Source organism: Galeopterus variegatus, unplaced genomic scaffold (assembly GCF_000696425.1).
Source record: "Galeopterus variegatus unplaced genomic scaffold, G_variegatus-3.0.2 Scaffold271, whole genome shotgun sequence".
NCBI lineage: Eukaryota > Metazoa > Chordata > Mammalia > Dermoptera > Cynocephalidae > Galeopterus > Galeopterus variegatus.
The window spans coordinates 919686-935179 of NW_007726382.1; the positions used below are offsets into that span (position 1 = coordinate 919686).

Below are 15494 nucleotides of genomic sequence, written 5' to 3' on the forward strand. Positions count from 1 at the left end.
AACACCATAAAGGAAAAAAACGTTCTCATGTACGAAGAAGACAGCACCAAGAGTCCAAAATAACCTGCAGTTCCCCAATTGAGAGTACTTTGAGCTTAGGCAGGCTTTGACTACCTTCAAATATAAGCATTTTCAAATATATCACATTATAGGATATGAAGCATTTCCTGAAGTACAATTAGATTCAGATCAGAGAACCTACAGTTCACATTACAAAATTCTAATCCTTCACTCAAAATCAGAGGAAATATTAAAAATATTGAATGAATAGAAGATAATAGCTGCAGAATAAAGAGAATACAAAGAACTATGAAAGCTTTACATTGCTATTAATAATTAGAATGCTGAATGTACAGCATTACCCCTAGGAAAATTTTCTAAAATCCTAAAAAAGAAATCTATCTGGGCTAATAAATGATTCAGGCCCCATAAAAAACTGCTCAAAATTTACATTTAACCCCTTCAAGTTAACAAGTCAATGACAAATATGGGATGCTGCAATATTTCTATCTCCAAATCAAAAGTTAGGTTAAAATATGGCAACCTTTAAGTACAGTATGAAAAAATTATGACAATTAAATAAAACCTCATTTTAGCAGTTAAGAAATTACAAATTGCATCACAAAAACAATCACACAAAGAAACTGAAAAGCATCTGAAAATCTCATCGAGAAAACGCCATTTCACTTAAATAAGTGTTTGAAAAGTAACTTTAAAACAAACATATTGATAAAGATACTTAGAGCATATGAACATTAAACTATATTTCATCTATCTTAAGGTATCCCTTTTTCCCACATTTTAACATCTGAAACCTGAGTGGCTATCAACCTACTTTTAAGTCAAGTTATTGAAGAGAGGAGTTATTTTTCCCCTGCCGGTCATCTAGGGGCACTATGAACCAAGACAACTCTGAATTCTTGCCTCGAGGTTTTTTTGGAAACTTCTGGCAACTTGAATTCAGACTATGATCCTGAATCAGTTCTGGTTTCCACTTCAAATTCTCAACAAAGATTTTATTTTATTTTTTCTACTCTCTCCACTCAGTGCCAAGGTTGGGACAAGTGTCCTCTCTGTCCCTTTCTGTGCGAATGTTTATTTCCCCTTTTGCTTTTACATGATGGGTGTAGCCTTTCAGTTTCCCAGCAATACCACAGGGTCCCCACCTTGAGTGTTTTTTTTCCCCTCAGTAGCACATAAAATAATGGTGCATCTTAAAATTGATAGCATCTTACAATTAATCAAACATAGCAAATCAAATGAAACTGCTTCTCCCTAATATAATGATAAAAGTAACAACAACAATATTAAGCAAATAAAGAAAATAAAAATGAAGCTGTAAATACCTGTCATTTGTATACACTCTCAAAGGTCTTCTATCAAAATCACTTTCATATCTAAACCTCTCATCCATTTCTTCACTTACTTCAGGATCTCGGTCTGGTCTATAATACTGTCTATCAAGAACACGATCCTCATAAATCCTGCGAAATCTTCTATCTGGAATGCCAGCCTTCCCGGCAAACCTTTGACGTTTTGTATTGGAAATGCCCACTTCTTCATTGGTTTTTTTAATAATTCTTCTATTCCTTAATTCAATTTCATCATCTAATTGTCGATATCTGTCCTCCTCTAGTCGTCTTTGGTTTAGAAGCTCCTCATACGCCTCTGAAGGAGTTAAGACATCTCTCCTAGGATCCTCTGGATATTTGCAAGATGTCTGTATTTGTGAAGGTAAATCAGGCTGAACTTTAACAGGTTTTTTATTTCTTTGACTCTTGGGCTATTCAGTCAAAAAAGAAAAAAGAAACAAATCTTAATGAGATAATATCTTTTAAAAAGCAATTAAATCCTCAAATTATGCTTAATCTATTTATCATCTCAACTCTGACATTCAATCACCCATGAGAAATATCTTTTCTTCAGAACAAAACTTCAAGGAAATGTTATCTTTCAATAAAATATTAAATATCAATAAACAGGCAACAATAATATGAATAAATGACTATAGAAAGAAGATAAACTAAATGTAAATTCCTATCTCACAAGATACAGGCATATTTTTGCAGTTAAATATTGCTCCAAAATATTTAAATTAAATTCTTCCTAAACACATATTAAATATCAATAAACAGGCAACAATAATATGAATAAATGACTATAGAAAGAAGATAAACTAAATGTAAATTCCTATCTCACAAGATATAGGCATATTTTTGCAGTTAAATATTGCTCCAAAATATTTAAATTAAATTCTTCCTAAACACAAAGAATACAAAAGTAAATTTTTGGGCCCTAGCAACAACAACCATGTGTAAATTTGGAAAAAATATATAGCTAGAAAATGTCAATATTAAAAAAAAAGAATCACTTAAAAAAGAAAAAGAAAAATCACTTAACAAAACTGGTCTCTAAAATTTCTCCAGTAAGGTTAATCTTTTAAAAAGTAGTGTAAGTTTTTCAATACAAGATAAAACAATTTCCAAAACTAAATATTTAAATGTTCTGTGTTTGGTTTAATTTGGCTTAATTTTTTTAATATTTACATAAAAACCAAATGAAATGCCTAAAATATAAAAACCTTTTTATGAAAGTACAAAATATTTAGGCTGTGGTATTAAAGATTTACAAAGCAAAACCTACCTCAGTAATCTTTTCTACCTGTCTGAATTTTTCACTGGATTCTTCCTTACCCCTGAGAAACTGATTGTATTCTTTGCTGCGTTCAAGTTTCAACCTTTCCTTAAAATAGAAATCGAAAGGCAATGTTAAATTCAGCGTCAGGAAAAGGTACCTTAATGTGTAATCAGAAAGCTAAATCAGGATAATACCAATCAGAGCTCTTACCCAGAATCAAGTTTTACTAATAATTTCAAGGACAGAAGTCACTGCAAGGCACAGGAGAAGCAGGAAGAGATCCAAGACCACAAATGCAGCTCCCCAAGTCTTTCTTGCCACATGAGAATACACATAACTACATGGTTTGGTCCATTAGCACATGAGGTCTCTAACAAAAGGGAGCTGCTTCAGTTATGAAACATCACCATTTTATACTCCAGTAGTTAAAGAGCTTGGAGGACATTTTCCAAAGAGCCATGCCCCATAAATCTATAAATTCCAGGTTTGTTTACCAATAGTAATTCTAGACAAACCACGTGCATTCTGCCAAAAGCACTCACAGATAAATCTCTCCCAGTAGTAAATATGATAAACGTGTTTGCTAGGAGGTCTTTCATTAGCGCGTTTCCAAGAAGATATGATAGTGTTACCTTCCTTCTTTTCTTCTCAGGGACACCTCCCTCCCCTAACCCCCCAATGCACTCCCAAAACTCCGGCTGCTAACCATCTCCTTCCCAAGATTAAAGAAAGATCCTCACTATATTTTAAACATAAAAAGGTAAAATTATCATAGATACTAAAATATTATAATGAAAATGTTCTGTTAAAACATAAACATATCACAATAGGAAATATTCTTAAACTCTAATACCTCCAATGTCACTGAAACAACACAATCGAAAAAGTATTATAGTAACTCTAGGCCTGTCTTTTGAAACTTAACTGTCCATTTTGTCTTACATACTATTTCATGATCTCTGATCAACCTTGAGAAATGAGTCTCACAACAAGAGGAGTACAGTGCATTACCATCTCTAAAGAGTATGGACATACATTAGTGGAGTGATAGAAACACACATTCAAATAGACCCTACCCTCACCCCACACAGAAGCTCACTATATTCTCACATCCACTCGTTTCACTAATAACCATGTCACATAGCATAAACCTAATAGCTCAGAAACTAATATGGAAAAAATGAATTCTAAATATTCAGTTAAATATAACCAAATACAGCAGAAGAATCAACATACTAAAGAAATATATCATACTACTGGTTACAAATGTAATGTTCAAAAATTTTTTTTAAACAGCACAACTAGAGACTCCACAGATTTTTGAAAAAGAAATATGTTCAAGTATGGGGAAATGATATAATCTTCTGTTTGCATTTAAATCAGAAGTATGTTCTTTCATGATTTTAAAGCCTCAGAAAACTGCTACCCACAAAAACTACTCCTATCTACCTACCTTGGCAGATAACCTCTCACCAATAGGAAGAGAAACTCCCAGAGTAGATGGATCTGTTTCACCCGTGGATAGAAAATTTTTCTGTATATATACACATTAAAAAAATATATTACCTAATTGCCTTTATAAAATATGTTTCACAAATGTGTCTTTACATTCTGTTGTTCAAACTAGTATTACATTATGCAGAACGAAAGAATGAAATGGAAATAAAGACAGAAAATTACAAATCTATAGAGACCACACCAAAAGTAATTGGAAAAAGAGAATTTTCTTCCAATCAACAACTCCCTGAAAAGGAAAATCGTATCTTAATTTTCATTTGTAATATGTATATATCTATTAAGTCAAGATTATTAAAAGAATGGAAAAAAAGAAAATTTCCCCAACTTGTATTCCTTTCCTAAGAATTGGAAAAAGAGAATTTTCTTCCAATCAACAACTCCCTGAAAAGGAAAATCGTATCTTAATTTTCATTTGCAATATGTATATATCTATTGAGTCAAGATTATTAAAAGAATGGAAAAAAAGAAAATTTCCCCAACTTGTATTCCTTTCCTAAGCATATATGCTTCATTCTGCTCTAGTGCTTTTGCTCTTAAGGCAAATTCAAACTTCCTCACAAATATCGTTATGCATGTCGCAATAATGTTTTTTTGTTGTTTTTCCTACATTTACTGTATATGAGTGAATATCTACTCAACTGCCAAAAGATATAAACTACGAACATTGTATCTTTGTGTATCCTTCCATTCTTGTTCATTTTGTGGTAGACAGAGCATTAGACTAGGAGTCAAAAGACTTAGGATCTATGACTCCCCCCAATACTTCATGGTTGTGTAACACTGCACAAGTCAGTTAACTTCTCTGAAACAGACTTTCTTCTTCCATAAAATGAGAATGGTACCTGTTCTGCCTACTTATCAAAGCTGATTTTAAAGATCAAGGAGTATAAAAAAATGTAAAATCTCTTTGAAGACTAATACAAGGGACTAGTAAAAAATACATATCATCCCCAACTTCCCGATACTGCTACTTACTAGTCAAATAACCTGGAATAAATTACTAAATTGGTGTTTTAGTCTATAAAACAAGGATTATCCCATCTATATCACTAGGTTAAATCAATCAATACTTGTTAACCTGTCTAACTCCATGTCTTTTATTCATTCATTAAACAAGCAATTATCGAGCATCTAATATTTTTCAGGTACTATTTTAGGTGGTAGGGAGACAAAGATAAGCCTATGTTTCCTGTACTCAAGAGATCTACAATTCAGTTGGGCAAACAGACACATAAATAAATAACTATAATAAAAGGTACTAACTGCTACAGTAGCATTATATTCAAAACATTACGGGAACACAGTGATTAGTAAAACAAAGTGATTAATAAAGTTTCATTAAATCCAAATTTACAAGTAAGTTGTACTACAAAAACTAATTTGAAAGTTTGTTGTATGGAACTCTAACTTATTTGACAAGGGAAACAATAAGACACAGGACTAGATCCCTGAGTAAGTTTACCCTCTATATATAGAAGTACACTATAAACCTAATCATTTTGTAGAATTATAAATGCACAAAAAAACACATTCTGAGTTCCAACCCTGGAAAGATAGATATAATATCCTTACTCCTTCATATTCCCCACTCCCAACACAGGTCCAGGATGATATCTGGATGTTCAATAAAATGAAAAAAATGAACAATAAGGACAACATAGTAAGTTTTCCAAAAAGCTGAATTTTAGTCATTCATTCATTCCTTCAATAAATGTTGAGTACCTACTATCTGCCCAAACTCTTTGAAACATTTGGAACTCATCAATGAAGAAAACAGGTTAAGATCCCAGCCCTCCTAATGCTTACATTCAAGCAGGAGAAACTGACAAGGAATAATAAACATAATGAAGAATAATTATAGATTAGGCTAGAAGGTGATAATTGCTGTGATAAAAAAATAAATAAAATAAAAAGAACAGGTTATTAAGGCTTCTAGGGACAAGGGTGGGAAGAGTAGAAATCTAGAGTTCCCTTTTGGACATGTTTTATGTAAGATACCAGTTAGATTTCTAAGTGAAATTTCAAGTAGGCAGGCAGAAAAGTCTGAGGTTCAGGACAGAGGTCTAGACTAGAGATATGAATTTTCTGATTCAGTTTAAAAAGTGTTCTTCTGAGAACATGTCCTTTCTGTGTTGTTATATGGTTAAGCATCCTTTATTCAAAAAACTAGAAAAATGGTAGTTGTTTTAAAGGCTCTTCTTGGAAAAATTAAAATATTTTATTTTTTTAATAATTTAAATATCCCTGCAATCTAAGAGTCTGGAAGCCACAAGAGATCCAGGAGTGGGACTCGGAAACCATACACATTCCAGGGGTCCAGGAAGCTGTAGCCACCTCCCTATATCCTATTTTCTTTTTCCCTTGATTTCCTTTCCATTCCCACCTTCTTATGTCAACCAAAAACTGTCACTTTCATTCTAAGGACATATTGCTCCTCCACCACAACTGTATTCTTGATAACTCAACACCAAAAATCTCCTTCACATCCCTTTGAATTTAAAGATTTGTGCTCCTTGATCTCTTTCATTTTCATAAAAGCAATTTCTTTTTATGCCCCCCACCATCATTCTTTTTCTTAATCTTAGACCTATGAAGTATTCCAAAATCTACAAGTGAAAATGTTAGATATCTGATACCAGAGGAAAACTCCACCCAATAAAGGAGAAATAGGAAAGGAGAAGATAATAAGGTACAAGCCCAGGGACATGAAAAACATGTGCCATGCAAAAGAATCTGAATTTGTATCTTGATGACAGTGAGGAGACATTGGCCTATATAAATCAGTTAGGGACAGGATCATTCTGGAAAGTGGCATGGAGAATGGACTGAGAATAAGTGCGAGGAGATCAGTTAAGAAGCTGTAGCAGTAATTTAGGACAATAAGACCAGAATCTCTGTAGAACTAACTATCCTAAAACACAACCATCATGCTCTTCACAGGCTACTTAAGGAAGTATAATGTTTCGTCACTGCCTATCATACATAACAAGTTAAAAATCTACTGCTTTCTAATGTTATCCTGTCCTATTTATCTAAACCATTATTTCTTACTACTCTCAAAAAGAATCATACTTTGACGTAACCAGGTTGGTAAACCTAATATGCCTTAGTCATACAAAGCTAATGTCTACCCTCCAAGTCCTTCTTCATTCTATATTCTCCATCTGAAAAAATTTTTTCTCTGACTCTCCCTCTAGATTATCTAAATTCTGCTCATCCTATAATGTTTTACAAAATAACACCTCCCACTATGAGGCCCTTCCTGATCATTATATGCTTCTTGTAGTTATAACTTTCTGAATTTTATGAATGCTATTTCCACAACTAAGCCCCTTGAAGACAGGATCCATACCTGACTCATCTTCTAAGTGTTTAAAGAAATATTAGTTGAATGGTGAATGGGTGTGTAAGATTCTTTTTAAAAACAGTTTTGTAAAAACTATAAAACTATTTCTCTTTGTTTTCCATTATAAACTTAGGAATGCATTCCACAGGTTTTGGTGCAAAAATATAGAGGAATAATCCAAGTCCTGATAACATCTTCAAATATCTTGAATATTCTATTATTCTATTAATCTTATTGTGATTAGCAAAATTTGAGGAACAAAACTAGCATGCTGAAAACAAATAAACTTACAATAGTTGCAGAATATTTATAAGGAATGCATAAGAAAGCAACAAAAACAAATGCAAAACAGAAATCAGAAGCAATGAATGTGTACACTATCATCTTGCTAAAAGAAAGAACATAAAATGGTACCATTCACAAGCCTCAAAATCATAAATAAAGCTATTATTCTAATTGGTTTGAATCTCGGCAATGCAAATAATTACAAGCTACTAGATCTTTAAAAAAAAAAAAAAATACTGAAGGAGATGACTTTGCAGGCAACCCTACCTTTCTTTTTGCTTCTGTAATGCCCTAAAGTCAAAGGAAACAAACCATTGATAAAATATATTCAGTCAAAGTCCATTCTCTCCATGTGCAAATCAGAATAAATGAGACCATTTGTACATCTGCAGCAAACATTATTAAGCAGTGAAAAATTATCTTGGGATGACAAGAAACATCATGATTGCTTAAAATAATTTTAGAACCTAAAAATTAAATTGCATTTTAAAACTTACAATAAACCTTAATTTAGCTACTATATACTTTAACACAATATACTTAAGACAAGGGTTCTGCTATGTAAAACATTAAGTCATAAAGCAAAGACTTTGGTGGTTAAATAAATATGTTAAATAAAATTTTATAAGCTTAGTTCATAGGAAAATAGTTAGCAAGTAGAACTCCATGTGTCATTTTAATATAAAGTTGGGGGGAGTAGGAGTGGGAAATCATTATTGGGCTACTTTAAACCATGATAACTTTACGGAAAGCATGAACAATCAGAATTTACAATCTCATTTAAAATTAGAACCCACTGCTCTACTCCAAAGGTCAAGAATCTGTATATTCCACAGCACCAGTTCTCAGCACCATTTTTTTCCTCTATCAATGTCATATATGTCACTTAACTTTGACTATACTACTACTTAACTAGATACCACTGATAATCTGAAAACTAACACATATGACTAATATCTTATGAAAACAAATTTAGGAGATGAATCCTGAAGCATAAGACCCAACTCATTAATAGAACTCATTACCTGAGTAAGATAGCGTCTGTAATCTTGCCGCAATTCTTCTTTTAGTTTATGTTTCTTCTGCTCATAGTCTTCCCCAAGTGGTAAACTTAATCCATAATCAATTCCTAGAAAGAAAACAACTTCTTAAGTAATACAGTTCATTTTCACACCAATCTCAATAAAGTTCTACCTCCTGTAATAAAGCACAGTAGGAAGAAACACAGTTATGTTGATTACGAGACTAAGATTAGGATTTTTTATTTAAAATGTTTTAATAGGTAATACATTCACAAAGTAGAAAATATCATTCCCATCCATAAACCCTAGCTGCCCCATTCCCATGCCCAGAACCACCAACATTATTGTTTTTTTTCTGTCTCCTTCCAGCGATTTTTTAATGCATCTATAAACATACTTTTATATTATCATATATGTATTCATTTGTGTGTGTGTATTATATTTACTTTTCTCGCATTAAGATAAAAGGGCCTGCACTGCTTGGCATTTTGCTTTTTCAAGTAGAGCAAAATTAAAACAAAGAAACACTAATTGCTTTTACTTCTTCACTTAATTTTACTGTAATTTCTTTCTATAAAAACAAATATCTACAACAATTTTAATGTGTCGGTTTTTCAGCCTGAGAAAATCAATAACATGAATTTTTAGTATATAAGAGTATCTTTGCTATAACACATTTCTGAGAAAAAAATATTAGTATCATGTGTTGCTTAGGATAAAATCTCCAAAAAAATTGAAACTACCAATTCTGATTTCACATAAATGGATGTTAATTTTTTACTGTGGCAAAGTATACATAATATGAAATTTACCATTTTAACCATTTTCAAGTATACAATTCAGTGGCATTAAGTACATTCAACCATCACCACTATACACTTCCAGAATTTTTTCATCACCCCAAACAGAAACTCTATAAATGAATGTTAATTTTTGAAGAAAAAGTTCAATTTTGAGTAGGATTCCCTTAAATAGAATTCAAAAATCAAATTACACTTGGGGATGATGACAATGGTGATGACCGCACAACTTGTAGATATACTAAAAACCATTGGATTATATATGTTAAATGGGAAACTGTATGGTAAGTAAACTATATCTCAATAAAGCTGTAAAAAATCAAATTACATACTTTTCAAATATTTAATAGTAAAATACTATGTCAAGAAGCACAAATATTAGATGAGTATTCAGATTTCTGAAGCCCCTCTCCCTTTTTTAGTTCTACCGTATATATAAAATACTATGAAAAATAAAAACTATCATTTCTAAACAAAAAAATTTTCCTTAGAGATTCAGCTCTGAGAACTATAAATGAAATAATCAACTGCATTTATAAACTGCCATGAAAATCACTGTTTTTGCACCTTATTCCTCACAATGCGGCTAAATGATGGAGACATATCATGAATGTATCATATCACCGCTTTATTATATCACTGAAATATTTCAGGAGAGAAACGGCCAAGGTAGTATAAACATAAATGGATGTCTATTGATTTTTCTAGAACATTAAATTCCACTTTCCACTATAAACACTGTGGAATTCTCTTGATATCCACTTCTGGCCTATTTATCTCCTTGATGACAGAGGTATAACAGAGGATTCCTTGGGGACACCTCTCACATGTGCTCCTAACTCTCTTCCAAAAGAATCTAAAGCATTCCATATGCTTGGAGTTTTAAATCATGGAGAAAGGAACTCTTCCCTCACTAAAGAACCTAAACTTTTTTTTTTAAAGATACAGAACTTAAGCCTAACGAGAGAAATATTCTTGATTCTCATGTTCAGAATAGAGTATCACATATGAAACTAAACTATAAAATCCATGAAAGCAAGCCCCCTGCTTTATTCAATTTTATAATGTCTGGCATACAACTTGTACCCAAGAGATGTTCATCAAAAAAATGTGGGAATGAATATGTGAATGAATGCCTAAGCAAGACAAAGGAATGAGAAAGTGGGAGAAAATAACACACTATTCTTAGTATTTCATTTCTGCTTTTAGAGATCTGACTGCACAGAGAAAGGAAACATAATAACCAGTAACCAAAGTTATATATCTCTATATCTAGAGTCACAATGGATGTTCTATTGTGTCAAGAAGAAAAAGACAACAATGCTGCAAGTATGATACCTCCCAACAGACTCAGCTTTTCCACACTGGGAACAAGCAATTTACAGCTTTCTGAAAAGTGACATGTCTAAGGTACCTTTTACTACTGTTTTTCAACTCTACTTGGTAGGTTTATGTAGAAGAATGGAGAGAAAAACATGATATGTTTACATTTATAAATTACTATTCATATAAATTCAATTTTGTTTATCAAAAATATTTGCTTTTTACTATTGATTCAAATAGTATTTGTAAAAATTGTCTTAGAAAACAAGTAACAATGTATAATTCCTTCTGAATTATTTGCAACTTAATAAAGTTTAATTTAAGGTTTAGTCAACAGAAAGCACTTTTTAATTCTCGTTTTGGTCACCTGGTACCAATACTTTATGGCATTAGAAGTTTAAATATTCTATTCATTTTTAACTATGCACTAACAATGGCATCTCAGTTGACTTAAGGTAAAAAACATGGTGAGACTTACTTATTCAGATGTTGTCTTCTGATGATTCTAGTGGCAAGTAAAGCATTAGTGTCATTTTAGGGTCATTTGAAGTGATGTCACTTCAGCAAGTACTACATCAGTGACCCTAAGACAGTTAACAAATGCTTCAGAACTATAACAATTAGAATCATAGGTTTCTATAGCAGTTGTGGGTTAAGTAAAATACTTAAGACTAAAGTATACAATCTTTTTAAAATTATCTTCTAACAGAGCACTCATAATAAACACTCTATAAAACAAATTACCATGGAACATCTGCTTTCTTTTTTTCATTATTATATTACCATGAGAAGGCATTAGGTAAAAATAATCAAAAGACAAATTATAGGCAATAATAACAGGCTTTTACATAAGCAGGTGATTTATAAAGAGATGTGACTACTTAACTTAGAAGAACATAGTACTCTTAAATCTCAGCTATAAAGGTGTTACCACAAGGACCCACTGGACTTATACAAACTGAAAAAAAGGTAGAATAGTGTCTGGAATTTCATTTGTAATAAGATAAACCTAAGACTAAATATGCTAAAAGGAATGATAATTTAAAGTACAACTAAAAATTACTAAGAACATCAATAATCTCCTTTTATCTATTTTCCAAAACCTTTACATTAACTGCAACTTTTAGTTTAGTCTAAACTCTGGAGCTCTATAATATAAAATTCTGATGCTGCTTCCTTTCTGATATTATTTTTAAATTATAGCAATGTAACTTGCTCTTCCTGATAATTCTTTCTTTCCCAAATTTCCATATGAGCATACTTATATTTTAAATGAATTTATAAAAATTATACTATATAATTTCTAACAACAAGTGTAAAGTCTCTTTATCTTGCTTTGGTAATCAGTAATCTTTTTGCTTGCAGATTTCCAAAATAATGACTTTAGAACATGAAAGATAAAATAAATCTAGTGAATTTTGGAGCCTGAAATGCTAATCAATGCCATTTTGATTTAAGACTGAAAAATACTGCCTAGAAATGGTAGATAAAAATACCTGAAGGCTGTAGATACAGAAGATTCCTGGAGTACCCCAAGTTTAGAGGTAAGGAAGCTGAAAAGGAGGCAGGGAAAAAAAAAAGAAAAGAAGGAATATGTTGAGAGTCCCCAAAACCACCCACAGGTTTGGTGATTGCCTAGATCTCACAGCAGGCAGAAATCATTGTATTCATGGTTACAGTTTATTACAGTGAAAAGATACAAAGCAAAATCAGAAAAGGGAAAGGGCATATGGGGCAAAGTCCAGAAGAAACTAGGTGCAAGCTTCCAAGAGTTCTTCCCCAGTGGAGTCACACAGGACACAATTACTCCAGCAACAAGTTGTGACAACACATGTAAAATGTTGTCTACCAGAGAAGCTCATTAGAGAATCAATATTCAAGGTTTTTATTGGGAGCTAATTACATAAGCACCCTCTGTCTAGCACATACCAAGATTCCAAACTCCCCAGGAGAAAAATAGGTATTCAACCTAAACCACATTGTTTGTACAGTTTAGGCACAATAAGCCATTCTTATAATTTAGCAAAGTTTTATGTCGGTTTAGGAAACTGCTTACAAGCTAAGTTCCAGGCACAGGCCAATCTTGCAAGCAGGCCTTTCTAAGTATAGGCAGTCCAGGCGGACTATCTTAACAGTTTTCTGCACAAGTAGTAACATAGGAGGAAAACCAAAAGAGTAGCCCCGATAGCCAAGTAAAGAAAACAGAGCTTTGGTGTTGTGATGGGAGGTAATTGCCCAGGCCTCATGGGTCAGCATATATTCATCCTGCCTTTTATTTTTCTCTCTCTTTCTCTTTAACTAATAAAACCACTTTCTTGTTAAACATTACAAAGAAATCTTAAAAGAAAAAATTATTTTTTGTGTTATACTTACCACCTCCTTAACATATATCCATAATGGTTCTATCAACTGGGTGGGACTTTATGTGGTTTAAAAACAATTTTGATGACTGTAGGGAAATATGGAAAACGTTTAATACAGTATTCTATTAAAAAAAAAAAGAAAACAGTTCATGAAGGAAGTGACAAGATGTTAAACAAAGCAGATAAACTGAAAAGGATGAGATTTGAGAACTGACCGTTAAATGTAGCTATGTTAGGGGCTATTATTGACCTTGATCTTTGTGGGTTAACAGTATTAAAAAAAAGCCTGATTGGAGTTGGGTTAAGAGAGGTGAGAGGAATTGAAGACAGTAAATATAGATGACTCTTTTAAAGAGTTGTAGTATAAAAAAGAATGAAGAAATTGGCAGTAGCTGGAAAAACATAAAGGACTTTTTATAGCACAGGAGACATTACAGCAACATTCGTATTCTGACGTAAATGATCCTACTGGTAGAGAGGAAAAAATCTTATGATTCAGATGAGGGGGAAAACTGATGAACTGATACGGTGAGTGAAAGAGTAGGCTAAGGCACAAAGACAATTCACCCACAGTAACAGTAGGCAAGGCAGGATGTGTACGGATGTGGGTTGGCTGGAAGATGTAAGGGTGGGAGACAGGACAAATTCTAATTGCTTCTGTTTTTCAATGAAATAGAAAACAAAAACATGGGGGGAGCAGATATCGTAGGTTTGAGGAGACAGGAAAACATAAAATAGAGTGGGGTAGTAAATGGACTAGGAAATGTAGTACAATCACCAGCAGCATTAAGGACTCACATGAAATTGATAGTCACTACTTTAAAGTAAGAACAGTTAAATGGTTGCAGGTTTTCTCCACCCAAATTCAGCTACATACATGCTAGCACACAACAGGCACAGAATTGGATTTAGCCAGACTTGAGATTTTGCCAAATAAATAAGATGAAGGGAAAGAGAATCAAGAAAGATGAGAGTGTGCACAGGAGTAGATATAGTATTAGAGTACAGAATTCAGGCTGCATAAGGAAGGAAATGATGATGAGAGGGTAGAATGTCACTGAAAAGAGAGTAGAATCAATGCACTGTAGATCCTGGTAGGGTCAATTATTTGGAATCAAATACTTGTTGAAGGCAAGGTAAATGACAATGAGCTGGAAAAACAGGAAGTGGTCAGCAAAGAATGAGATACTTGCAAGTGTAATTCAGTTATGAGTAACATAGGTCTAGGCTAGGCTAGGACTACTGGAGTGGGTGGCTGAGGAAGAGTGCAGACAATATCATGAGATGAGAGGAAGTCAAGGAACTGAAGAAGTACTGAAATCTTTAAGGAACTAGGGGAATGGCTAGAATCTGTGAATAACCAAAACAAGAAAGCAGTGGGTGTATGAGTCTGCTGTTGTGAGTTGTAAACTACTGGACTGCAGGAAGAAGAGAAGGAATGATAGCCTGGAAGTTACAAATTGGAATAAGCACAACATCTACTCCATCTCTAGATTAAAAAAGTCTAGCACAGCATTTGGCACATTGAAATCACTTACATGTTAGTTGGTAGTAGTAGCAAGAAAAACAGTAGCAGCAGCAATAGTTGTAGAAAAATAGAATAGTAAGCTTTAAATATGATTTTTATTGACTTTTTTCAAACGTTAGGATACTTAAAGTATCCTGATTGTTTCTCTTGTCACAGATATAGGGTAGCAGTAATTTTAGTTTTCTGACAAATCCCAAAATACCTACTCATTTTGAGCACTTTCTATTGTGGAAAGCAAAGCAAACTGCCTCCCACACTCCAATTTTTGAAAATTGAGATATACACAGCAAAGAGCACAATCTTATATGCACACTGCTCAATGAATTTGTATGTATTTATGCATTCACATAACCACAACCCACACAGAGACTTCTGGCACCTCAGAAGGCACATTCATCCCCAGTTAGGATGGCTAAAATCCAAAAGACTCTGAACGATAAATGCTGGCGAGGTTGAGGAGAAAAAGGAGCTCTCATACATTGTTGGTGGGACTGCAAAATGGTGCAGCCTCTATGGAAAATGGTATGGAGGTTCCTCAAACAATTGCAGATAGATCTACCATATGACCCAGCTATTCCACTGCTGGGAATATACCCAGAGGAATGGAAATCATCAAGTCGAAGGTATACCTGTTCCCCAATGTTCATCGCAGCACTCTTTACAATAGCCAAG

The 15494-nt window shown here is 33.2% G+C and overlaps 1 protein-coding gene across 4 annotated transcripts in view; it reads right to left on the reverse strand.

Moving 5' to 3' along the window:
• Window positions 1-15494, reverse strand: part of CSPP1 (centrosome and spindle pole associated protein 1) — a 110661-nt gene that overhangs the window by 81552 nt on the left and 13615 nt on the right. For 3 of the 4 annotated variants that reach the window (XM_008566843.1, XM_008566841.1, XM_008566840.1), the window contains exons 4-6: window positions 8812-8915; window positions 2644-2742; window positions 1347-1783 (exon numbers count right to left, since the gene is read on the reverse strand). In XM_008566843.1, coding sequence (XP_008565065.1) covers window positions 1347-1783; window positions 2644-2742; window positions 8812-8915 — 640 coding nt within the window. Of the gene's footprint in view, window positions 1-1346; window positions 1784-2643; window positions 2743-8811; window positions 8916-15494 lie in introns of those variants that run through there. The other variant, XM_008566844.1, reaches the window with a different exon arrangement.